General features: G+C 45.0%; 1 protein-coding gene across 2 annotated transcripts; it reads left to right on the top strand.

Moving 5' to 3' along the window:
* The first annotated feature begins 8,104 nt into the window (after window positions 1–8,104).
* On the top strand, window positions 8,105–25,501 carry Ptpn18 (protein tyrosine phosphatase non-receptor type 18). Of its 2 annotated transcripts, XM_042685268.1 has the most exons (15): window positions 8,105–8,265; window positions 10,285–10,393; window positions 10,572–10,648; window positions 10,730–10,825; window positions 10,926–10,964; window positions 19,953–20,021; window positions 21,583–21,645; window positions 21,911–22,053; window positions 23,044–23,110; window positions 23,187–23,264; window positions 23,371–23,460; window positions 23,601–23,689; window positions 24,223–24,434; window positions 24,913–24,987; window positions 25,204–25,501. In XM_042685268.1, exons 1-15 carry the CDS (start codon window positions 8,173–8,175, stop codon window positions 25,269–25,271), a joined length of 1,368 nt encoding a protein of 455 aa, XP_042541202.1. In that variant the 5' UTR covers window positions 8,105–8,172; the 3' UTR covers window positions 25,272–25,501. The 2 variants fall into 2 exon arrangements, with proteins under 2 accessions (XP_042541202.1, XP_042541204.1); XM_042685270.1 differs by lacking the exon at window positions 10,926–10,964.
* The last annotated feature ends 1,359 nt before the right edge of the window (window positions 25,502–26,860 follow it).

Genomic DNA, 26,860 nt, shown 5'->3' with positions numbered 1-26,860 from the left:
TTCTTGCTGTAGGGCCTATGCCATCTTGCCACAGCTTTACTTTATGAAGTTTTTTAATGCGGGGTGCCAATAGCTCACGCCTATAATCCTAGCTACCCAGGAGGCTAAGATCTGAGGATCATGGCTCAAAGCTAGCCTGTGCAGGAAGGTCTGGAAGTGGCACTGTGGTTCAAGTGATAGAGCACTTGCTTTGGGCTGAAGAACTCAGGGACAGCATCCAGACCCAGAATTCAAGACCCATGACCGACAAAAAAAATTTTCTTAATGAGTGAATTTGGGAATTGCAAAACAGAACAGAATCATGAAATGTCCTGTGTTACTTCTTATGGTTGCCATAACAAATTACTATAGATGAGGTGGTTTAAAAGTTTCATCTGCTCACACCTGAAATCTGAATACACTCGAGGCTGAAATTTAAGGATCATGGTTTGAAACCAGCCCAGGCAGAAAATTCCCCCCAAACTATCTCCAGTTAACTGGCAAAAATGCCAAACTGGAGGCATGGTTTAAGTGATAGGCCAGCCATGCAAATCAAGAGCCAGAGCAGAAGGCCCTGAGCTCAAGCCTCAGAATAAGCAAAAATATATAAAATTTATTCTGTTTCTGGAGGCCGTAGTTCAAGGTAAAGGTATTTTTCAGTTCCTTCCAAAGGCTGGGGTTGGGCATGGGGATTCATTACTTGCTCTCCAGCTTCTCATGGTTGTATGTTACTGTGTCCTTATAATTACGGCCAATTAAAACATCTATTGTTTATTTTTCATATAAAGATGCTTTAATTGGGATCATGATCTAGGGTGATCTCTTAATTTCAAGATTCTTAAGTTATAGCTTCAAAGACCCTTTGTTCAACTACATGCTTATTCACAGCCTCCAACAATAGGGTATGCTGTAACTTTTGGAGGTGTATTCTGCATGATCTTTAACCTTTGGGGCTCCATTCTGCCCATACCACTCCAAGCCAACTGAACCTTTTCCAAGGACATCCCTTGCTGTCTCCCTAACGATTACAATTTCCCTAAAGCCACGTGTATATGCAGTGGTGGTTTTGTTTTGCTTTTAAGAGGCAGTCTGATTCTGAGCTGGGTTTAAATGATCTTTTTGTTTCAACCTCTCAAGTAGCTGAGACTACAGGTATTGCTTTGTTTTACATAGAAAGCACAGAAATTGATTTAACAGCAGGTCTTAACACTGAGGAACCAACTCACAGCCATACACAGATAAGAAGCGAGATGGGAATAGATGATCTTGTGCACAAATATCTATAGCTAATTCTCAGGTATCAGGATTCTTATCAATATTCAGGAATATAGTGAAGTGGAGAGATCCAAGCAAGAAGCATATCAACCACCTAAATAAGCAATATTAAGTTTTTAAGAAAGGGCTATTAATCTTGGGTGAAATTATGGCTTTACCATGGGTTTTAAAAATACCTTAATTCTCGACATGCTGAAGTATTTGAGTAGGAAATACTCAATAGTTGCTTCAAATTCCTTAACAGTAAGGAAAATGTAACAAGCAAAATGCAAGTGACAGACTTAGTAAGTTCAGGTGTTTTTATCCACTAGTGTTAAAGAGTTATTTATAAAAATTGAGCTGAGTGCTGGTGGCTCACAACTAATCCTAGCTACTCAGGAGGCTGAGATCTGAGGATCGCGGTTCAAAGCCAGCCTGGGCAGGAAAGTCAGTGAGACTCTATCTCAAATAAACCACCAGAAAACCAGAAGTGGCACTGTGGCTCAAGTGGTAGAGCACTATCCTTGAACTGAAGAGCTCAAGGACAGTGCCCAGGCTCAGAGTTCAATTCCCACAACCGACAAAAAAAAAAAAAGATTAAAAAGTAATTTTAAGTGCTTTACCTTGTAATAAAAATAGCTTTTCTATTTTTGCTTTAAATCATTAAAAAATTTCAAAAAAGTTCTATGTGGACATATACTGGCCAGTTAGTGGTAGATAGAAACCAACCTATAATTTGGGCCTAGTTATGATAAACCTATTCCATGTTTATGTTGGAAAATTTTAGAAGCAAGAATATATTAATTACCCCTCAAAAAGGTAAAAACTTAAACAATGTGAATGAAGCTTAGGCAGAGAGGCATGTTTCACAGAACAGCCTTCTGTGAATGACTGTCTTGTCCTAGAGATACTGCTAGTAAAATTTCTGGTCCAAAGGGTTACCCAGGTTCAAGACTTTTTTTTTTCTTTTTCTCTTTGTTTTGTTTTGGTGCTAGTCCTGGGGCTTAACCTAAGGGCCAAGACCCTGTCTCTAAGCTGCTTTTTGCTCAAGGCTAGTGTTCTACCACTTGAGCCACAGTACCACTTCCTGCTTTTTTTGAGTAGTTTATTGGAGATAAAAATCTCACAGATTGGGCTGGGAAGGTGGCTCAGTAGAGTGCTTTCCCTGCATGCATGAGGCCCTGGGTTTGATTCTTCAGCACCACATAAGCAGAAAAAGCTGAAAGTGGCGCTGTGGCTCAAGTGGTAGAGCGCTAGCCTTGAGCTGAAGAGCTGAGGGACAGAGTTCAGTCCCCATGACTAACAAAAACAAAAAAAGATTTTGCAGCCTGGTTTACCTTCAAATTGTGATCCTCAGATCTCAGCCTCTGAGTACCTAGGATCACAAGTGGGAGGCACCAGTGCCTTGGCAGGTTTAAGACTTTTTTTTGGTACATAATCCACATTAGCTAAAGCTCTGTCAGACCTGCACTAATTTTGTAGTTGTGAGACCTAACTGCATGAGAGTAGCTACCTATATAGAGAAAGACCGCTGATTTTAGTGAGTTAACTTTATAACAAGGCACTAAGTTCTCATGTCAGTTCTAATAAGTGCTATCTTTTAGGTCCTATTAAATTTTCTAGGGAGGTTTAAGGCAATACTTAATAACTGATAGCTTGTAGCTGGGCCTGGGCGCTATATCTGATCTCTTCAGCTCAAGGCAAGCATTCTACCACTTGAACCACAGAGCCACTTCTGGTTTTCTGGTGCCCAGGCTGTCTTTGAAACGTGAGCCTGGGGTTTTAGGTAGCCACTAGGGTGCTAGAATATATACCAAGATTTTATTTGTAAATTAGGTACAATAAGATCAACAAAAGTTATAATGAAAGAATATAAATATTGTTTTAGTCTCCATAATGTCACATTGTACTATACGTTTGTTGATAGCAGGCCAAGTTGCCCAGGCCAAGTACAAGCCTCAAAACCAACAAAAAAAAATTACCAAAGTATTCCTTTAAGTCATAAAATACCTAGGGTTCCACTTACAGTATACTTGAAGTAGGTTCCAAATTAAGTTCACTCATTGCAAATGGTTAGCAGGTTTTTTAATAACTTTTAAACTTTAAGGTATATATATATGGTTCACAGACATTGTGGTGCACCCCCCATAATCCTAGCTGTGAGGAGGGAGTCTGAGGTAGGAAGGTCTTGCATTTGAAGGCAGCCTTTGCAAAATTACAAGATGCTATCTCAAAAAAGAAGCTATGGTCCATTGGGATTTTTTTTGTTTTTTTGGTCATGGGGCTTTGAACTCTGGACCTGGGTGCTGCCCCTCAGCTCAAGGCAAGCGCTCTATCACTTGAGCCACAGCACCACTTCTGGTTTTCTAGTAGTTTATTGGAGATAATAGTCTCATGGACTTTCCTGCCTGGACTGGCTTTGAACCATGATCCTCAGATCTCAGCCTCATGAGTAGCTAGGACCCGACTTCATTGTTGTTGTTTTTAAATCATACCAAGGATGTGCAACAATTCACAATGTTAATTTAAACCATTTTTGTCCCCTCCAACTACAACCCTAGTCCAAGGCAACCATTAATAATCTAATTTTAGCCTGTACAGACTTTCAAATTCCTATTCTGAACATTTTATAAGTGGAATGCAATGGGGTTTTTTGTTTTTGTTTTGTTTTTGTTTTGTTTGGGGCGAGGCGGTACTAGGGATTGAATTCAGGGCCTTTCTGCTAGGCCTGAATTTAGGCTTTCTTGCTAGGTCACGTAAGCCACAACCTCCCCCATGCCTTCCCCCCATCTCAATTTGCTTTAGCTGTTTTTCAGATAGGCTCTTAAGCCCAGCCACTGCATGTACTATATTTGTTGAGGTAGGATCTTATGTTGTCAAGGCTGGCCTCAAACTGATGTTCTTATCTGTGCCTCTTAAGTAGCTGTGATTTTAAGCATATGTGCCACCATGTCTGGCCACAAAGTTTTTGCCCAGTAATATTCCATGTTATATATAACATACACATATATACAAATGTATATTTTTTTTTATCCAATAAAAATTGGTGGGTGACGGTTTCTTGACAAATTCAGTTATAAAACTGGTTTGTTTGTCCTAGAGAATTTGTGCAATCTGAATGCTTTTGATACCATTACTGTTAACCATTTTCATGTATTTGTATTTTTTTTGCATTAATATTTAGCTCTGGAATTCAATCCAGATACATATTTTTTGCTTTGGGAGTGAAGGGGAGAGCAATACTTGATGGAAGTGTTGTGTTCTCTCACCAAAATGCTGATAAAGTCTTAAGTGTTATTTATGTGATGTTAACTGACAATATTATTGCCTATTTTCGCTAATTCATTAGGGATTTTACATTCAGTGCCTATTTCTCAGAGAGTTAATATAAAATCTTTGCATTAAAATTTCACACTCCTTACTACACTGGGAAATGATGCATATGCACACGTATGTGATGTTTTTGCTATCTGTCTTATTCAGCTTTTTCATAAGATTTTTCTAGAAGTTTTTACATATAATGTCACATGCCTATCTGTTTGTGAAAAAGACATTTTCCTTGTTTCATTGATTGGCTAGATTGTAGGAACATGTGATCAACAACAGCAGTGAAGGTGACTCGTTAGTAATCTCTCATGGACATTTACACTCACCCAAGTATGGAGGTACCTTATTTCTCTGTGGTGTTATAATTAAGTTGCCAATACTGCATATGGGTTTGGGCCTCCCTTTTATCCATGATGCCAAAGACTGTATTTGGTGTCCACAAAGTGCCATGGGGTTCCAGGACTCCCCGCTAGCCTCAGCTAAAAATAATGTGGCTGGCTAGTGTTTTCTAAGAAAGCACCACACAGAGCTAAAAATCACATACTGTAGGACCTACAGGCCAAGGAAGCAGATGCCTGACCAGCTGTCATTCTTAGGTTCCTAGGCACAGAGACATTGTGGGTGTACTTGTCTACCTGAGTGTATGTTCTCCAAGGAAAATGTCATTCAGGTGACCCAAGCTCCACCCCTCTAGGGGCGTGCCTGCCCTCCTGTGTGTGCCCCCTTGAACTTAGAGCCTGGGAGCCATCTCTGACGTCTTTTGCTGGTTAATTGGAGATGAGATAGTCTCAGAAACATTACTGCGTGGGATGGCTTTGAGCCATGATCCTCCTGAGTAGCTAATGTTATAGGCTAGTGTTATAGGCATAAACCACCAGCACCAAGCAGTAAGTACATTTTAAAGAATACTTTTATTTCTAGATGAGGAAGGAGTATATTTCCCTCTTCCCTGAAGCAAAATTGTAGAATATGTCTTAAGGGCAGAAACCAAGTTCTCTGGAGTTGGAACTTCGGGAGGGTAGCTTTCTCCTTGAGCTGTTCCCGTTACCCTGAGCTACTGATTGATTTCCCAGGTAAGGTCTCAGATGGATTCTATAACCTAAAACTTAGGAAATGCTCTCCAAGAGGCACTGCTCCCTGATACCGCTAAACATAAGTTTCTTCTATCAACTAGAGAGGGGGCCTGCTGTGTTTGACAAATGTCAGACCTGTTAATCCAACCATAGAGCTTGTTCGGCCAGAAGATTTTTGAGTAAAATAGGGAGGAAACACTTATCAGCTGCTCTCATTGCAGAGAACCACTTCTAGCAAGGAACAAGTTGACTAGTAACAGCAACAAATTCAACTGCAGGGCCATATCTTGTACTGTTTCAGAGAAGGAAAAAGGGGTGGGCCTAGGAGATCGGTCTCTGAGTTCTTCCCTTCTTCACACCCAGCCTTAGCTGAGAAGAGCCAAGAACATAGGGATATTGGCGGCATCAGTCAGGCACTTGGCTGGCAGTTGGACTTAGGGCCAGAAGACAAGACATACAACCATATGCCACACAACTTTTGAATATAGCCACAGCCACTTGACACTTACAGGCCACAAGGCAGTATCTGGCCACTTTTTTAGATCAGCCCCAGACCAACAGGCAAAAAGGTATCTCTTTAGATCCCCAACCAGCTAACCAGACAGACAGGTTCCTGACTAGACAGACTTTTAAATGGACAGACAAGACCAGGGAAACACACTTTTTAACTAGATAGTAATCCAACAAATTCTTAGTTAAGACCCCAGCTGGATAGCCTAATAGAACTGTAGCCGGAGAAAATATCACTCTCCCCCAGCTGACTGGAAAGTGGAGCCCAGACAACCAGAAGACAAAACCCCTTCCAAATGGACAGACATTTGCCTAGTAGAGAAACATCGTAGGTTCTTGCAAGTTGCTACAACAAAGATCCCCATAGCACAATCCCACTTTCTAGACACATATCCTGCCTGCCAGACCTCTCAAATTAGAGACAGATTCTCAGCCCCTACTTGGTCAGAGATCTCAGTTACTGGGTTCATTTTTTCTACTCTCTGCTTAACACCACATCTGGTCCATTGGCTCTTTAGGGCCATAGCCACTTCCAGGTACCACCAGAGATGTCACCACCTTCTGGTGACATGTATCACTACAATCCACAGAGACCTTGAATAATCCTTCAGTGTGTCCATACTGTTTTGTTGGAATATAGCCACATTTGTTTATATGTTGCTGCTATCTCTGACCTGTCAAAAGCGGAGAAATAGCTGCGACAAAGATCAGCAGCAAGCCCTGCGTTGGTGGCTCACGCCTGTAATCCTAGCTACTCAAGAGGCTGAGATCTGAGGATAACGGTTCAAAGCCAGCCTGGGCAGGAAAGTCCGTGAGACTCTTTAATAAACGACCAGAAACCGGAAGTGGCGTGTGGCTCAAGAGGTAGAGCGCTTGCCTTGAGCTGAAGAGCTGAGGGACAGTGCCCAGGCCCAGAGTTCAGGCCCCACGACCGACAAAAATAGAAATAAAAAACAGCAACAAAGCCAAAACCATCCTGGCCATCCCTAACTTAAACTCTGATGACTTCTAATTAATTAAATGATCCTGTTTCAGTGACTTAAAACAACCTACCTTGCCACACTGAACAATCTCAAACTGTCTACTGAACCCCTCCCAATGACAACTCTCAGAATACTTGCTTGCCCTCAGTGGTAGGAGTCAACCCGTCTACCTGAACCAGTCCAGTTTCTCCATCATTCCCATCCCCAAACCCTGACCTGAGACAGCAGGACTGACCTCATGCACATTTTTCTGAACGCGGGAGAAGAAAACGATGATCTGAGACATTCCTTACTCTGGAACTCATTTCCGGTGCTTCAGTCCTCAGCTTCTAGGCAGAGGTATATGGATTGAGATCAGTTTCCAGGATCCTTGTCCTCCCAGCTGGGTCCAAGGGCTCACAGGAAGAACAACCTCAGGAAATGGTTCTCCTTGGTCTTTCCAAAAACACCAGGAGCAGAAGCAACCTGATCCGGGCAATTGTCTCAACCGAATACTTAATGCTTCATCCAGGTTGGGACACTGAAACAAACGCTCCCAGGAGACAGCTGTCTCAAGAGGCTACCCTGAGGGCGCGGTTTTTAACATACAAGAATGAAAATAAATCTTAAGTCTAAACAACTTACACATATAAATACGTGCATTGTCGAAGTAAAATATATTTACATAGAAGTAAACATTTACCCAGAGTAGGGACCTGGAAGCCAGCCCCAGATGAAGATTATGGGTTAGGAAGGGATGAGGGTGCAGCTCTGTGTACTTAACCTGTGGGCGTGGCGGGAACAGAAAGGGAAGCGCTGGGCCGGGACTCCCTTACCCCTCCCAGCGCACCATTGCTTCCCTGCCTGGGGCCTCCGGGTTGGGCGGGGCGGGGAAAGAGCCGAATGCCATTGGCCGAGGGGCCCGCCCAGCCCTGCCCGTGCCCACTCCCATTGGCTTCCCTGGAAGAAGGGGGCGTCCCTTCGCCGGCCTCTGCCTCCTTAAGTGTTGCCCCAGGGTGAAAACGCGGAGACCCTTGCCCGGGCCGGACTTCCAAGCTGGGGGCGCCATGAGCCGCAGCGTGGCCGCTGTGCGGAGCTACCTGGAGCAGCTGGAGGCGCGGCGTGGCCGGGAAGAGGCAGTCCTTGCCGGCGAGTTCAGCGTGAGTGGGCGAGTGTCGACAGTCTTACCGAGCGTTCGGCGCTTCACGCCGGACAGTCCGGACGTCTGTCCTTCTGTGCAGCTCGCAGGCTCTGCTCTTTCTCTGGGTGCCCCGGGCCGTCTTCCCGCCCCGAGGGTTCTGGCTTTCCCCGTCCCAGCACCTCCGTAGCCGTTGTCGTGTTCTTCACCTCCGCTTGCAGGTCTCCAGAGGCCGAAGTCCGAGGCCGGCCTGCTCGTGTCTCCTTGTTCTGTTCCCCTTCCAGAACGATCTTGCTTTGGGGCAGGGCGGGGCAGGTGCCCCGGAGTCGGCGGCGGCACCCCTGCTTGGGAAGTCCCTTGCCCAGGCTGCTCCTTAGCGGGTTGCCCAGTGACCCCAGGCAAGAGAGAAACTGGGGAGCAGAGGGAAGAGCTGGGGCAAGGCTCCGGGCCGGCAATTCGAATCTGCGGCCTGCTTTTCAGGGCTGTGGTTCTGGGCCCTCTGGTCTCAGTTCTCCTTTGTTGAAATGGGGATATTAGTGACCAAACTATCTCGAGAATAGTAGGTAAAAGCCCTTATCTTGGGGTACTTCTTAGGTGCCTTGTCCCCACTTAGAAAGACTCCAGACGTTACCGTACTAATGCAAATCAAGTTTGATGAGTACTCATGCAGTGCCATAGGTATGACACTACAAGCAATGAAATACTTCACATATAAGTAACATGTTCCAAATATGTAAGCACACATGCCAAATTTAGGAATGTGTAATATTTATTGTGAAGTCATAAAATTATTACTTTAAATCACAATTTACACAACAAACATAACTTCATAAAACAACTACAACAAACATAAATAGCATAAACGAAGAACAAATTCAGCCTAACTTCCCAAGTGAATATACAATATGTAACACATATGCTACACAAATACATCTGAGATAGATCATCAACCTAAAATATATTTTATAAATAGGAAAACTTACATAAATGGAAACACACAATGTTCATGCGGTTTATGGTCAAGTTGTATGGTCCTCTGTGGGGTGAGAGTTGGGTGACAAGGGCACCTTCTGCTCCCGAACCATCCTGCTTGCTAGAGACTTTTGTTTCTCATCTGTAATAGAAACACCAATAGTGCTGGTGCCCTTGGCTGACGCCTGTTATCCCAGGTACTTTAAGAAACCAAGATCTGAGGATGGCAGTTCCAAGCCAGCATGAAGTCTATGAGAGACTTTTATCTCCAATTAACTACCAATAAAAAGCTGACACTGGAGTTGTGGCTCAAGTGGTAGAGAGCCTGCCTTGAGAAAACAAAAACAAAAAGACTATGAGTCCAAGCCCCCAGTACTGGCGCACACACACTCACACAAATATCAGTAGTAGTAACCACTACAGGAGGGTGTCTTTAGAGGCTTAAGTAAGCTGAGGAATGTAAAGTGGCTTAATAGGTGTTATTTATTATCATTGTGATTATGAATAACTGATGATGATGTTAATACACTAATCATCAATTATAATCACCAGTAATAAAGTACCAATAATGTCTTCCAATATAAAGAATATGCTGAATGCCTTGTTGTACATTCATGTGTATTGCCATATATTGTTTCATCAGATTACATATTACAAATATATTTTATTACAGTTATTGCTTACAACACTGTAACACAGATTGAGTGTGCCGGAGCTGACAGGTCTATGTTCAGCCTTCATTGTGACCCCTTTCGATGGAACCCTTTGGCCAGTCACTTGGCCATGTGTGCTTCAGCTTTCTCATTTGCACAATGAGGATGTCAGTAGCAGGACCTACTTTATAGGGACCTTTTGAGAATTACGGGGCCTGGCGTAGAGAGTGCCCTCTTGGCTGGTGATATTTTACCGTCTTATTATTTCATAGGTCCTGAGCCATGGCGGGGGGGAGGGGGGAGGTCTACACTCGTTTCTCTTGGGGCTCTTTGCCCGTGTTCTCTGAATGCTTCGGTGTCCCAGGGCCTCTCACTTGGCTCCTTGCTTCCTCTGTTCTGCCTTCTTGACCCGCCAGGACCTCCTGGCCCGCTCTGCTGCCTGGAGGACTCAGGGCGTGCGCTCCACCGAGGCCGGCAGTCGGTGTGAAAACGCAAGGAAGAACCGCTACAAGGACGTGGTGCCGTGTAAGTCGGGGCTTCCTGGGGAGCACGAGCCGCCAACCTGCTGGTCTGGGCGAGCTGGGGGCGCCCTGCCTCCCTGACCTGGCAGACAGGGCTCGGGCAGCCCAGGTAGGCCTGCGGAGAACCCCTGAGGCATCCAGAGCCCGGTGCCCGGCACTCTTCCATCTCTCCTCCCTGGCAGACGACCAGACTCGAGTGATTCTCTCCTTGCTCCAAGAAGAGGGGCTGGGTGACTACATCAACGCCAACTTCATCCAGGCAGGCCGGTGTTCCGGGGAAGGGCGGGCTGGAGGTGGCAGGGCGTCCCGCGGACTTCATGAGCGGATGGGCCGTGTCTAGGGCGCAGATGGTGGCCGGGCCTATATTGCCACTCAAGGACCCCTACCCCACACCCTGCTAGACTTCTGGCGCCTTGTCTGGGAGTTTGATGTCAAGGTTAGTTCTGAGGACTGGGAACACGGGTGAGGGTTTTAGTGCCTCTTCTCTGCTTCTCCCAATCCGTATCTCCTCTCTATCCTCTTCGCCCCTTGCCCAGGTGATACTGATGGCTTGTCGAGAGACAGAGAACGGACGGGTATGTGTGGGAATGCCAGACCCATGCTGGGAGCGGGGGAGAAGGAATCCTGTTAGGGCCTTCCTGATCCTAGGACCTCAGGGTTACTTCACTGTGGCTCTGTGGAAAGCCACTAATTCTAATCTTGCTCCATCTTTTTCCATTTGCTCATGGAGCTTATTCTTACCGTGTTGGCAGCCCTCCTCCTGAATTTCTCCGCTGTGCAGCACGATATAGCTAATGCTCTGTACCGACTAGTTTCTGCCACATGGCTCTGATCTCTTTATATATCTCTCCCCTTCATTCTCATTCCCCTCTCCCTATGCTGGCCTCTGCTATTTCTCAGAGATACCAGGAAGGGTTCTGCCTGAGACCTTTTCATCCTCTCCTCAGGCCTGTCTTCCTTTTTTTGGGGGGGGGGGTCCAGTTGTGGGGCCTGAACTCTGGGCTTGGGCGCTGTCCCTCAGCTCTTCAGCTCAAGGCTAGCACTCTACCACTTGAGCCACAGCGCCACTTCCGGCTTTTTTCTTTTTGCTTATGTGGTGCTGAGTAATTGAACCCAGGGCCTCAGGCATGCAAGGCAAGCACTCTACCACTGAGCCACCTTCCCAGCCCCAGGCCTGTCTTCCTTTGTGCCATCTTCCTACACTTACTTGCACAGTAACTTTGCTCTCCAGCATCCTGTTCTCCTTTCCTTGCCCTACTTTTCCATTTTTATTTACACTTCTTACTGTCTTCTAAGGCACTAGATAATTTTAAGATAAAATAGGCTCTGTATTATTAGTATATTCCATAGCTTACAACTTTTGCTTTCAATTTTCTTTTCTTTTTTTTTTGGGGGGGGGGCGGTCCAGTCGTGGGGCTTGAACTCTGGGCCTGGGCGCTGTCCCTCAGCTCTTCAGCTCAAGGCTAGCACTCTACCACTTGAGCCACAGCGCCACTTCCAGCTTTTTTTTTTCCTTTTTGCTTATGTGGTGCTGAGGAATCGAACCCAGGGCCTCAGGCATGCAAGGCAAGCGCATTACCACTGAGCCACCTTCCCAGCCCTCAATTTTCTTTTTGAAGCAGCTTTATTGAGAGGTTGTGCACACTCAAAATCCCAGGTACTAGGGAAGCTGAGGTGGAAGAATCATGGGACCAGCCTGGCCAACTCAGTAAGACAGTTTCAGAAAAACAAAATACAAGCAATGGATCCATTTGAAGGGTCCAAATTCAATTGTTTTTAGCATACTCTGAGTTATACAACCATTCCCACCAGAGAGTTTAGATTACAACCCTAGGTGACACCTACTCTACTTTTGATCTCTTTAGATTTGTCTACTCTGGATGTCTTATATAAATGAAATCCATATATGTATTTTTTTTAAAAAACTGGCTTCTTAATGTATTTTGAGAATTCATGAAAATATTGTAACACTTATCAATACTTCATTTACTCTTATGTAATACTATCCCATTGAGTGTATCTTCCACATTTTAATTCTCCATTAAGCAGTTTATTGAATTAGGATTATTTCCACTTTTTTTAAACTATTATGAGACATGCTGCTGAAGCATTCACACATAAGTCTTTATGTGGATATTTGCTTTCATTTCTCTTGAGAGTATACCAAGCAGTGGAATTGCTGGGTCACATGAGAACTCTATTTTTAATATTTTGAGGAAGTGACCAGCTGTTTTCCATGTAGCCACAAAATGTTACATTCTCACAACAATGCATGACAACCCCAGCCTCTGTATTCCCATCATTTGCAAATCTATAGTGTTTTTTTAATTAATATAAAAGTGGTTTCTTACTGAGACTCTTCTAAAATTACATATAATATAAAAGTTGCCTTTTGGCTCACCTCTTAGTTCTAACTACTTATGAAGCTAAGAAAGCAAGGACCAGAGTTCAAGGCTAGCCCTTGTAGAAAAGTTCTTGAGACTTTATCTAGAAAATAACCAGTAAATCATAAGGCTAGAAGTGCTAGAGCATCAGCTGAACAAGCTCAAGGCCTTGAGTTCAAACCCTAGTACCCCCCCCCCACTTGAACCTCACACAAAAATTGCTTTTTAATTACGTATATAATTCAGTAGCAGTAATACATTCTCATTGTTATACAATATCACAGTATCCATTTTCAGAACTCTCCAAACATAAACTCTGCATTCATTAAACAATTTTTCCTCATTCCCTCCCCCAGATCTTAGTCATCTTTTCTTTGTCCTTTTGTCTTTGGTTTCTTTTTTGGGGGGGGGTCCGGTCATGGGGCCTGAACTCTGGGCCTGGTGCTGACCCTCAGCTCTTCAGCTCAAGGCTAGCACTCTACCACTTGAGCTACAGCGCCACTTCCGGCTTTTTTCTTTTTGCTTATGTGGTGCTGAAGAATTGAACCCAGGGCCTCAGGCATGCAAGACAAGCGCTCTACCACTGAGCCACCTTCCCAGCCCCTGTCTTTGGTTTCTTTTACTTAGTGTAATGTTTTCAAGGTTCAGCCAAATTATAAGATATAGCAGAATTTCAGTCTTTTTGTTGTTTGTTGTTGTTGTTGTAGTGCTGGTCCTGGAGCTTGAACTCACTGTCTGGGTGCTGTCCCAGAGCTTTTGTGCTCAAGGCTAGTACTCTACCACTTGATCCACGGCTCTACTTCTGGTTTTTGTTTTGTTTTGGTGGTTAATTGGAGATAAAAGCCTTACAAATTTTTCCACCTGAGTGGCTTTGAACCACATTCCTTAGACCTCAGCCTCCTGAGTAGCTAGGATTACAGGTGTGAGTCACTAGAGCGCAGCCAGAATTTCATTACTTTTAAAACTGAAAAATGATTCATTGTATGTAAGTATATCATTTGTTTACCCATTAATTAGTGGTAGACATTGAGTTGTTTCTATCATTTGACTATTGTGAATAATGCTGCTTATATACATTGATGTAGAGGTATCTGTTTAAGTCTCTGTTTACACCTAGAGTAGAATTGCTAGATATATGGTAATTCTATGCTTAATTGTTTATTTTCCACAATGGCTGTACCATTTTACATTCTTATCAGCAATGCATAGGGTTGTAATTTCTCCACATGCTCACCAGCACTTACTAATTTATACTTCTGTCTTGCTCATTAGGAAAACCATTAATTATGTTTTTGATTTTTGTTTGTTTGTTGTTTTTTTGCGCCAGTCTTGGGACTTGAACTAAGGGCCTGAGTGCTGTCCCTGAGCTTCTTGTGCTTAAGCTTGAAGATCTACCACTTGAGCAACACTCCACTCCCAACCTTTTTTTTTGATAGTTTATAAGAGATAAGCAGCTCATGGACTTTCTTGACCAGGCTGGCTTTGAACCACAATCTTCATATCTCAGCCTCTTGAATAGCTAGGATTATAGTCATGAGTCACCAGTGTCCAGCAATGGTGGAATGAGTTTTTAAGAGCTCATTTGTCCATTGGTGTATCTTCTTCAGTCAAACATCTATTCAGATCATTTGGCCACTGTTGGGCTATTGGAGTTGTCTGTATTTTTGAGTTGGAAGAGTTCTGGAATCAAGTCTTTTATCAGTATGTGATTGACAAGTATCTTTGCTGTCCATGGACTGTAACTTCTCTTCCTTGATCACTATCTTTTGAAGCACAAACATGATTTAAACTTTGAATTTCCAATGTATAATTTGATTGTGTTTTTGACTTTTCATCTAAGAAATCATTGTCTAACCAAAGCATAACGATTTACTTGTATACTTTCTTCTAGATGTTTTGTACTTTGATCTCTTACATGAACTTCTCTGGTTTTTAGGTAATTTTTGTTTATAGTATGAGACAGAAACAGAGATCTAAATCATTTTTCACATGGATATCCAGTAGTTTACAGACCATCTGTTGAATATTATGCTTATTTCAAGATCTTGATCCTTCTGGAGATTATTTGACAAAATATGATTGTTTCTGAACCAATTTCATTCATTGACCTATAGGTCTCATTGTGCTTATTATGACACAGTTTTGATCATATCTTTGTAGTAAATTTTGAAAACAGGAAGCGTGAAACATCTAAATATGTCCTTTCTAAAAGATTGTTTTGGCTATGTCCCTGTTAACAAGGAAGACATAGTGTTCATGCTTAGAAAGGCCTTCATGTAAGATTGACTCTTAGATGAACACCTGAGTGTGTCTATGTGTGCAATATGGTACATGCTCAGTACTTGATCTTGTTCTGGGAGTCTCAAATTTTGGTACATGTTAGGATAGATGACGTTATGATGCAAATGTCTAATAAAAATCCAGGCCACTGAATCCCTAATGCATTCCCTTGTGTGATTCCAATGGAAGCTTGTGCTTTGTTGCCTACAGACTTTACAAACCTTTTCCTTTTGCCAGTTTTATTCTGAATCCTTTCACTGCAATAAATCATATCCATGAGTATGACTATATGCTGAACTCCCATGTTCACCTAGTGAACCATATACCTAAGCGGTGATCTTAAGTACCCATAATGCAGTTGCATTTCCATTTTAAGACCAATTGGCAATATATTCAAAATACCTGCTAAAATTCTCATAAGGACCACAATGCACTTGTAGGTCAAATTAGAGAGTACTGCCAACTAAACAATATTATCTTCAAGTCCATTTAACTGGATCCCCCTAATTTTAGTAATGCTTTGTAGTACTTACTATGAATGTTTTGCCCTTTTGTTACATGTATTTCTATGTATTTTATACTTTTTTTTTTTTTGGCATCAGTTGGGTTTAAATTCAGGTGTATGCCCTGCCCAGCTTTGTGTATTGGTTAAGATAGAGTCTCATGAGCTTTTGGCCAGAGCTGGTCTCAAACTATCCTCCCAATTTGAGCTTACCCAGTAGCTAGGATTAAGATTTAAATCTACTATTTATAGTAGATTTACATCTACTATGGTGACACTGTGTATTTTTTACTTTTTTGATGTAGCTTTTTTTTATCTTATTAGAAATGAAATAATTTTCATGGCATAAATATACCAAATTTATTTGTTTATTTTTTATTGGTCATGGGGCTTGAACTCTGGGCCTGGGCGCTGTCCCTCAGCTCTTCAGCTCAAGGCTAGCACTCTACCACTTGAGCCACAACACCATTTCCGGTTTTCTTGTGGTTTATTGGAGACAAGAGTCTCACGGACTTTCCTGCCTGAGCTGGCTTTTAACCACCATCCTCAGATCTCAGCCATCAGTACTCAGCCCCAAACTTATTTCTATTCCTTGATCTTGTATCCTGCAATCTTGCTGAATTTTTATTAGCTTTATATGTATGTGTGTTTGGTGCACATTCTTAGAGTTTTCTCTATAGAAGAAAATCAAGTCACCTACAAACCAAATAGTTATGTTCTTTCCTTTCCAGTCTGGGTGCCTGCCCTTCCTCCCCCATCTCCTCTAGTCCTTCCTCCACAACTCTCAATTACTCTCTCTCAATTTCTATCTTTTTTTTCCTAATTGTACTGGCTACAACTCTGGGTACAAAGTTGGAAATGAACTAAGTGTTACTTGTCTCTTTCCTGTGCTTCAGACTTTTTCCATTCAAATTAATTATGTTATCTATGGGGTTTTTGCAGATATTAAGAAATAGTTACTGAGGGATCTCAAATTCTTTATTTCCCTCATATTCTTATCATGAAATATCTTCACCTATTCAGGTGATCATGAACTTTTATTTTGTAGTCTATTAATATGGTAAATGATTTTGATGGATTTTTCATACGTTGACCTTAATTTTGCATTCTTGTGGTTATAATGAATAATACTTTGCTAGTATTTTGTTGAGAATGTTTATGTCAATATTCATGAGACTGGTTTTCTTGTAATGTCTTGCTGTGATTTTGGTATCAGGTAATGTTCTCTTTTCTTCAATTTTTATTTTTCACTAGAGTATTCTTTTTGTTTGGTAAAATTTACGAGGTTATCTTTTACCAATGATAAAAATGATCAGAGAGATTTCTTTCACATCTAGCAACATACCTAGCTCTTCCTTATTTTGTATATATTTTTATTCCATTTGTATCATTTTTCTTTTGTATTAAGAGCTTATTTTCCCCATAGGCTTGCTTGTTAATAAATCTGTTTAGCTTTTTTTTGGGGGGGGGGGGAGGGTCTGGTCGTGGGGCCTGAACTCTGGGCCTGGGGGCTGTCCCTCAGCTCTTCAGCTCAAGGCTAGCGCTCTACCACTTGAGCCACAGCGCCACTTCTGGCTTTTTTTATTTTTGCTTATGTGGTGCTGAGGAATCGAACCCAGGGCCTCAGGCATGCAAGACAAGCGTTCTACCACTGAGCCACCTTCCCAGCCCTCTGTTTAGCTTTTGTCTGTAAAGGTTTTTTGTTTTGTTTGGAGCTTTTTTTGTTTTTTGTTTTGTTTTTTTGCTGGTCCTGGGGCTTAAACTCAGGGTCTAGGCACTGTCCTTGAGCTTCTTTTGCTCAAGGCTCGCACTCTTACCACTTGAGCCACAGTGCCATTTCCAGAATTTTCTGTTTATGTGATGCTGAGGATTCGAACCCAGGATTTCATGAATGCTAGGCAGGCACTATACCACTAAGCCAGTATCCCAGCCCTGTTTTCAACATTTTTAAGATGTCACACCATTAACTTCTGGTTTGTGGATTTTCTGAAAAACAAAACCTGCCATTCTTTTCTTGATAGCTCCTTTTTTCGTTGCTTTTAAGGTTTTTTTAATTTTAAAATATTTTTAAAGCCGGGCGCTGGTGGCTCACGCCTGTAATCCTAGCTACTCAGGAGGCTGAGATCTGAGGATCGCGGTTCAAAGCCAGCCCGGGCAGGAGAGACAGTGAGACTCTTATCTCCAATAAACCACCAGAAAACCGGAAGTGGCGCTGTAGCTCAAGTGGTAGAGCGCTCGCCTTGAGCTGAAGAGCTGAGGGACAGCGCCCAGGCCCAGAGTTCAAGCCCCACGACCGACCAAAAAAAAAAAAAAAAAATATTTTTAAATTTAAAGTTTTCAGCAATATGGTCATGATATACCTCAATATAGCTATATTTATGTGCATTTTCTCTGTGATCCATTGATTTTCTTGGTTCATAGTTTCATCAGATTTGAAGACATTTTTACCTATTACTCATTCAAATATAATTTCTGTACTCCTTTTTCTTTCTCTTCAATCTGGACTTCAAGTATACATAGACCACTTAGTATAACTGCACAGAAAAACTGATTCTCTGTTGAATCTTTCCAGTCTTTTCCCCCTGCCCTGCTTTGTTGGCTGTGGGGCTTGAACGTAGAGCTTGAGCTCTGTTCCTGAGCTCTTTTGCTCTAGGCGAGTGCTCTACCACTAGAAGTAGAGCCACCGCTCTATTTCCTGCTTTTGAGTGGTTAATTGGAGATAAGAGTCTCATGGAGACTTTTTTTTCTTCCCAGGCTGTCTTCAAACTGTGATTCTCAGATCTCAGCCTCCTGAGTAGCTATGATTACAGGCATGAGCCACAGCACCTGGCTTTCTTATTCCTTTTCTATTAACTGATTTTTCTACTAAAACCTTTTTTCTACTTTGCTAAGGAAATTTCTTTGGAATGATTGTTATTTAAATTTTACACATCTAAGCTGGATTCTATTGATTATTTAGAATTTTTCTTTTTTCTTTCTTCTTCCCTTACTGCCTTTTTGTGGTGCAAACCAGGACCTCACTCATACTAAGTAAGTTCTACCATCGAGCTATGCCCCCCAGCCACTTTTATGCTCATTTAGGACAAATCAAGAGTAGAATTATTGTATAATTAATTTAGCTCTACATTCAGGTATAATACTTCTGAAATCCCTATGGAATATCTCTGATAGTAATCAAATAAGTCTTCTCTGGCTGAATGGAATGTAAAACATTTTGTTCCATTGTCAACTCAAGAAAATACTCTTCCTGCAGATCTTTAGTTATTATTCTTTCATGGGTAGTTAATTTTGCATTTGTCTCATGGAATTTCTTGCTGTATATACTCAAATTATTCAGACAAAAAAGGTTAGGGGAGAAGACCTCTAGCATATTTCTGGAGCTAGTGTGTGTGTGTGTGTGTGTGTGTGCATGCATGCATGCATGCACGTGTGTGTGCGTGTGTGTGCCTGCTGCTACAGGTGTTTGACCTCACAGCCTTGTGCTCTCCTTGGCTTTTTCCACTCAAGGCTGCACTCTGTCACTTGGGACATGCCTTCACTTCCAGCTTTTTGATGGTTAATTAATGATGAGATTCTCATAGATATTCCTACCCAAGCTGGCTTCTGACTCCCATCCTCAGAGCTCAGTTTTCTGAGTAGCTAGATTTCCAGGTGTGGGCTAGATTTACAGGCATGAACCACCCAGTGCCTGACAACTGTTAGCTTTTTCTCTTTTCTTTTCTTTTTTTGCCAGTCCTGGGGCTTGAACTCAGGGCCTGGGTACTGTCTCTGAGCTTCTTTTGCTCAAGGCTAGCACTCTACCACTTGAGCCACAGTGCCACTTCTGGCTTTTTCTGTTTATGTGGTACTGAGGAATGAAACCCAGGGCTTCATGCATGCTGAGCAAGCATTCTACCACGGAGCCACATTCCCAGCCACTCTCTTTTCTTTTTTGACTTTTGTTTGCATAGCCCTTTCTTCCCAGGACACTCCTGTGCCCTGCAAATTCTAGCTGAACGACCTCCCTCAGCCATGATCTGTGCCTGTTCATCTCAGTGGAATTATTAAGCTCCTCACATCTTGCAGCTTGGTGGCACCTCCAGGCTATAAACCTGTAGTCTGTTTAGTGACTACAGACCTGCACTGCGTGAGTCAGTGTTAGAAAATAGTGGCTCATGCACTTTGTCCTGCTTTTTGGCTGCCCTCAGTAGGAAGATATCCTGGACTGTCTTCGTACTGCATGTTCAACAGCTTGCCTCCATGGACATTGCCTGTGTTTAGTGTGACACTGGGCACCTGGCCTCTGTTACAGCAACAGTTCTCTGTGCCTTTCCCAACAGCACCTGGGGTATATTGGATCATAACTCTGAAGGTGATCTTCTCCTTATTCCCTGCTCTTTTTTTCCTTTATTCTGTAGAAGAAGTGTGAGCGTTATTGGGCCCACAAGCAGGAGTCACTGCAGACTGGGCTTTTCTGCATCACCCTGGTGAGTGGGTCAAAGATGGGAACAGCAACCTACAGGGTCATCAAAGCTACAGACTAATGGAGATGCCCACGATGGATAGCCTTTGGCTGGGACTGGAAGGATGAACCATTTTCCCTCAGTTCCCTCACACTGTGGGAAACTCAGAGAATGCCTGGGTAGTATCATGCAAATAGTCAGAATGCAATAATACTATTAAATATTGCTATCCATGTTTTTCTTGTTGTTGTTTGATTTGGTTGCTTTTGTTTTGGGTGCTGGGGTAGAACTCAAAATCTCAAGGGATGCGCTCTACCACTGAGCTGCACTCCAGTCCTAGCACTTTTTTTTTTTTTTTTTGGTCGGTGGTGGGGCTTGAACTCTGGGCCTGGGCGCTGTCCCTCAGTTCTTCAGCTCAAGGTGAGTGCTCTACCATTGAGCCACAGCAACACTTCTGATTTTCTGGTGGTTTATTGGAGGTAAGAGTCTCATGGACTTTGCTGCCCAAGCTGGCTTTGAACCACGATCCTCAGATCTCAGCCTCCTGAGTAGCTAGGATTACAGGCGTCAGCCACCAGCGCCTGGCTTTTCTAGCACTTTTATTTTTGTTTGAGCAGTTATCATCATAGTATTAAACTCCTATTTTGTACAGTTCCAAAGAACTTGAGGAAACCTCTTGTCGTACGTGTACTTGATGGTCAATAAGTACAATGAAACCATTTTATTTGAAAACAAGGAACTCTTGTTTTCGCTGTAAATGGTCTTGTTTCAGTTTATATAGTAGTCCCTATCTGATAAATGAAAAGTTTGGGAGATATTTAAGTCAAATTAATATTTATTTCTGATTTGTTTGTTTATTGCTGATTCCGAGGCTTGAACTCAGGGGCGGCACACTCTCCCTTGCTTGCAGCTGGTGCTCTATTTCTTCAGCCATGCCTCCAGCCCAGCATTTTGCTGGTTAGCTGGAGTAAAGTAGCTAGCTGGAGAGAGTATCACATCTTTTTTTTTTTTTTTTGCCTAGGCTGGCTTCAAACCTCAATCTTCCAAGTGTCAACATCCTGAGTAGCTAGGATTAAAGGTGTGAACCTGGATTGCTGGCCAAATGAACTTTTAAAAAATGTTTTTAGTATTTGATTTTTGATCAAGAATGCTTTTCCCCTGCCAGGCATGGTGGTGTATGACTATAATCTAAGCACTGGGAAGATAGAGGCAAAAGCTGGAGGCTACCTGAGCTACACAAGGAGTCCCTGTCTCAAAAGAAAAAAAAAAAATTTTTTTAAATTTTTTTTGTTGGTCATGGGGCTTGAACTCTGGGCCTGGGCATTGTCCCTCAGCTCTTCATCTGTGCTCTACCACTTGAGCCACAGCTCTACTTCCAGTGGTTAATTGGAGATAAAGAGTCTTACAGACTTTCCTGCCTGGGCTGGCTTTGAATTGTGAACCTCACATCTCAGCTTCCTGCAGAGCTAGGATTACAGGTGTGAGCCACTGGCACCTGGCCTTTTCTATAAATGTGTTTTTTGATATCATTTGTTCCCCCTTCTCCTTAATTTCCTTTCTTTTCCAACTTGCCCCATGTACTCAGACAAAGGAAACACAGCTGAATGCAGACATCATTCTCAGGACTCTCCAAGTCACATTCCAGAAGGTACTGAAAAGGCTTTTGCTTGGAGAGAACTATTTCTTCCTCTGTTTTGTTGCTATGTAAAATGGACATGAATGCAGTAGATTCCCACCCCCTGGATCAAATCCAGAGTCCCCCATGTGCTAACAAACCCTAGCATGTAGCACCACCAAGCTGCATTCTCAGCCATATCTAGTGGATTTTAAGGACAATGCTTAGAGTTGGACCTAAAATGCAGAAGGAGCTCAGTGAAAGCATTTCTTTTCTATTCTTTGCTCCTCTGCACCAGGAATCTCGTTTGGTGCACCAGTTGCAGTATATGTCCTGGCCAGACCGTGGAGTTCCTAACAATCCTGACCACATGCTCACCATGGTGGAGGAAGCCCGCCGCCTGCAAGGATCTGACCCTGGACCGCTCTGTGTCCACTGCAGGTTTAGAGAAGGGGCTTTAGGAAACCTGGAGAGGCAGAAGGAACAGGGATGATGGAGAGAGGTTAGGAGGGGAAACTGGGCTTGCATCTAGTCTTGACTTCTGAGTGCCCATTTAATTATGCTACATGACTGAAATTGTTAGCATTTTTAAAGCACTGACTGCTTTCTCCAGTAAACATACAACAGATGCTCAACAATAAATATGGTGTTCCTTTGACCGATAGTCTGGGCATTCTGCATACCAAGAGACCCTGCAGGGATCTCACCCCAACTACAAATGCCCCCATTTAAAAGGGTTTGTGGCACTATGGTTGTGGTAGTACAAGCCTGTGATCTCAGCACTTGTCACTCAAGGACTGATAAGAATATATTAGACTTCGCCAGAAAATCACATGGACATCCAGGTACAAAGAACAAGGAAAAGATTTATTGCCAGTAAAGGGACCAGCAAGACCCTGTCTCACAAGAGAGAAGTGCCAGCTATTGTCTGAGGGGACCTATAACCTACTGAGGCTAGAAGGGGCTAGGAGATGGAGACCCTGCTGTGGACGTGTGGACGTGTGGACCAGGGGCTTCATCATTTATGGCTGCTGCCCAAGTAGTAGATAAGGGACTGCAGCTGCCCAGACCTGAATAAGGTCACTCTGAGAGGATCTTTCTGCTTATATGGTGGTAGCTGCCCCAGAGGAGTGCCATCTCAAGGTAAAGGAGGGAGTTGGAGGCTGATTATTTACTGTCTTTACCGCATGGGCCTGGTGTTGCCTAAGAAAGGAGCATGCTAAGCTATGGAAAGGGGAAGGAGTGTGCTAAGCCATGGGAAGAGAGTTTATTGGGCTAACAGGGGCAAAAATATCCCAAGTTCAAGATCAGCCTAGGCAACACGTGTAGACCCTGTCCAAAGGGATGAGTGAGGAGGAGAAGGGTGAGCCAGTGAGGAGGCCAGGGTGTGGGCAGACCCTGACAGAGCGCGCTCTGGTTCTCCCTCATTAGTGCGGGCTGCGGGAGGACCGGCGTACTGTGCACGGTGGATTACGTGCGGCAGCTGCTCCTGACCCAGGTATGATGAGGTGGCAGGTGTGCGCGGTGTAGCTCTTGCCCACGAGGCTGCTCACAAGCGCCTCTGTCTGCCCCAGAGAGTCCCGCCCGGCTTCAGCCTCTTCCAAGTGGTCATGGAGATGAGGAAGCAGCGTCCATCAGCGGTGCAGACCGAGGTGTGCCGTATCTTCCCCGCCCCGCGGACACAGAGGGAGGGGGGGCTCCGCGCTTCCCCCAGCTGCCCTCCCCCCAGCCACCCTCCGGACACCCTTGCCTCCGCAGGAGCAATATCGGTTCTTGCACCACACCGTGGCTCAGCTCTTCCACGCGGCACTCCAGCGCACCAGCTCCCACCACCCGCACTCCAAGGAGGTGCGGAGGCCCCTTCCCATTCTCCCCTCCACGCGTGTGCGCGCACTCACTCCTGAGCGCCAGCAGGGACTCTGGGGGCCGCCGCCCTGGGACGGCTTCTCAGGCTTACCTGCAGTTTCGGTCTCCCCGTCTCCCACCAGAACTGCGCCCCCCTGTACGACGACGCCCTTTCCCTGCGGCCCTCCCCGGCCATCTTGGCCAAGCCGCGCCCGCCCGGTGGGGTCCTCAGGTACGGCCTGGCTCTCCTTGCCTCTCCCTGCGCCTCTCAGGCTTTGAGCCGGCTCGCTCCCCGAGTGGAGACACCTGTCCTGGGGTCCCCACTTCTCCGGGCACCTCACGTCGCGCAGTCACACCTAGCGTTAGGTGCTGCGGCCACAGAGGGCCCTCCTGGGCGCCGGCTTCACCCCTCGTCCTCAAAGCTGCCCTCCATGGAAAGCCTTAGCCGTCCCCGCCCGCCTCCCATTCAGAAATGCCCCTGTAGCAGTGACCACCCCCAGCAGGAGTGCGCTTCCCGTCCTCCCACCCCGCGGGCCTCAGTCCTTCCGATGCACCTGAGAGCATGAGTCCGCGGAGAGAGGCGCGCGGCAGCCACGGGCGGCCACGGGCGGCCGCGCGCCCCGGAGACCCCCGGTGCTTCCCCGCGCCCAGGGCAGGAAGGAAGCCGCGGCTCAGGCCGAGCACACCCCACCCCCCGCCTCCCGGGCTGCTCTGGGCTCTCTCACTTCCTCCCCGCCGGGCTCCCCTCCCCGCCTTCCTTCCCAGGAGCATCTCCGCGCCCGGGGCCCCGACCCTCCCCACCATGGCCGAGGTGTACTACGCCGCTGTGCAAAAGCGCGGGCCTCCTGCGGGCGCCGGGCCGGGCTCGCTGCAGGCTCCAGGCAAGGGAGAGACCCCGGTCTACAGCCAGGTGACACCCCGCGCCCAGCGGGCTGCGGCGCCGGTGGAGGATTCGCTGGGGCCACCGCCTGGCCGTGGTAAGTCGAGGCCTGCCCAGTGCTGGCCTGGGAAGGGCTGGCATCTTCCCTCCTCCACCACCCCACCCCTGCCCTTCCTCCTTGAGACTCCTTCCTGGTGGACTCCTGTGAGCCCAAGCAACCCGAGGACCTGGCCCCACAGCCTCAGCCTGGCCACGCCTCCAAGGCTCATTTCCTGGCTTTCTTAGTCACACACACCCCTGGGACTGCTGCTCCTTCAGCTCCCCTAGGCCAAACCACAGAGGGTAGTGAGGGCCTACGATGCCAACCTGTTTGTCTAAGCCTTACCCCAAGGCAATACCCCTGACATGTCCAGATCCATGACACAAAGCCTCTTACTGTCTCCCACTCCTGGGCTCAGCAGCTGTTTGAGGTGGAGTCTGAAGACTGTGGAAAGTGTGTGTGTGTGTGTGTGTGTGTGTGTGTGTGTGTGTGTGTGTGTGTGTGTGTGTGATCTCTGTGTGTCTTCTGTCTGCAGTTCCTGATAACGAAAACTCTGCTCGATCTGATGCCTATGAGGAGGTGACAGATGGAGCTCAGACTGGAGGGCTAGGTAAGTCTCACACAGAGCTGGGTGGCTGAGCCCATACTTTGAGTAAACCTAGGGAGCGCAAAGCTTAGGGTAGGGAGTGGGCTTGGGCGCTCAGAAGCCCATGGATGTGGTCACCGTGGATCAGAGGACATCGAAAGGCAATGGCCTTTGCAAGTTGTCTACCAAATCATGACTCAGCTTCTTTGTGAGACCCAATAGCACTCTTCCTCCACCCAGGCTTCAACTTGCGCATCGGAAGGCCGAAGGGGCCGCGGGACCCCCCTGCCGAGTGGACCCGAGTCTGAGTGCTGCACCTATGCTGACCTGTTGCCTACATGGGTACTTATTCTGCTGTAATCCCCATTCTGCTGAGCAATAATGAGACCACTGGACCTACATCAAAATAAAAGTTTCTCAGGGTATAAAAAAGAAGGGCTCTGCTTCCATGATTGTAGAAGTCTGGCTATTCAGGTGCCCTGAGCAAATTCAAGAAAGTACACCAGGAATGCACATTGTTCACTCCCACAAATAGCCTTACCTTACAACTGGAAAAATGGGGTACTGTCTCAGCCAGAGAGACAGACCAACCAACAGCCTGACATACCACTCCCAGCCAGAAAGAACACCAGAGTCCCCCAGTCAGACTCCTCTTCTAGCTAGACAGCCAGATGGACTTCTAGCTGGAAAGCGTTCCAGGCAGATATAAATAGAACCCAGAGGGCCAGGCAGGTGTTTCAGCTAAAGAGACCCTATCCAACTTCCCAAATGGAAAGACTAATAGATCTACATTCTTAACTAGCCAAATGAACTCCTACCTGGATAAATCTAACCCCCTCAGAATGCTAAGGGCACAAACATCTCAGCCAGCCTGTCAGACTCCCAAGTAGACACACATGGTTCTCCGCCTAGGCAGGATCCACATTTATAGCAATAGATTTTGCTGTTGCTGGGCACACAGCTGGGCAGGATGGTAAATAGCCAGGTAGTCAACTGGCTAGACAGATGGACGGGTACTGAGAGAAACCTCCCAAGCCTAGAGATCCTCCAGTATCCAGATCATCTCCCAGCTGGATAGATATTACATCATCAGATCTTTCAGACAGACTCCCTGTGAGCAGCTAGGTATACTTAAGACCTTCTGATAGATTCCCTATTTGATCAATGGACCTTTAGACAGACAGTGAGCTAATGTCCAGCCAGAGTTAGATCCCAAGCTGATTGGCCATCTAGATCCCAAACTAGTTGGGACAGATAGATAGACTTCCAGCTAGACAGACTCCAGACAGATAGGGTAATGGACCCCAAGTGTCCCAGATAAGTTGTTCATATAGACTCAGTCTTTGAGCTGCAAGGACACAGACTTCTCTTGGCAGACATACCTGCAGCCTGCTACACAGATCTCAAGCTTGGTAACTCTGGGTGGCAGGTAGATTGATGAGTCTTTGAGATCTCACTGCAAAATGGGTTCCAGTCACACTGAATCCTAGCTTGACAAAACTTTCAGGATAGACCCATGGCTAGGCAGACATGTAGATCCCCAGCTAGAACTACAAGTGCCAGACAGACCTCTGGGTAGATATTCAATGAACAATAAATATACAAAGAACAGCAACAAAGAACAATCAACTGTGTGTGTGTGTGTTCCTGGAATTGAACTTGGGGCTTTGAGCATACTGTGCAAATGCTCCACCACTGAACCACACTCTCAGCCCTAAGACAATATTTTTAAGGAAGTCCTGTCACTGTTCATATTTTAGATAAAAACAAGGCACAGAATACACAGATTCAAACCTTTATTTTTATAAGACCATGATGGTCTCAGTGTTTGGTATAGAAATATATGGTTGTGAAAAATGAAGCTGTGATCTTTAAATGAATACTAATTGCTAGTTAT

The sequence above is a fragment of the Dipodomys spectabilis genome, unplaced genomic scaffold (genome assembly GCF_019054845.1).
Source record: "Dipodomys spectabilis isolate Male_0828 unplaced genomic scaffold, ASM1905484v1 ptg000094l, whole genome shotgun sequence".
Lineage (NCBI taxonomy): Eukaryota > Metazoa > Chordata > Mammalia > Rodentia > Heteromyidae > Dipodomys > Dipodomys spectabilis.
Note: the sequence above shows the minus strand (reverse complement) of the source record. Positions and strands in the feature narration are given on the sequence as shown.

What these genes read in the sequence shown, in the direction of transcription:
- Ptpn18 (XM_042685268.1), top strand. Translation starts at nt 8,173, where the DNA reads ATGAGCCGCAGCGTGGCCGCTGTGCGGAGCTACCTGGAGCAGCTGGAG. An exon ending in TCAACGCCAACTTCATCCAG is followed by an intron (nt 10,649 to 10,729) that starts GCAGGCCGGTGT and finishes GGCCGTGTCTAG; the next exon opens with GGCGCAGATGGTGGCCGGGC. An exon ending in AGCTCAGACTGGAGGGCTAG is followed by an intron (nt 24,988 to 25,203) that starts GTAAGTCTCACA and finishes TCCTCCACCCAG; the next exon opens with GCTTCAACTTGCGCATCGGA.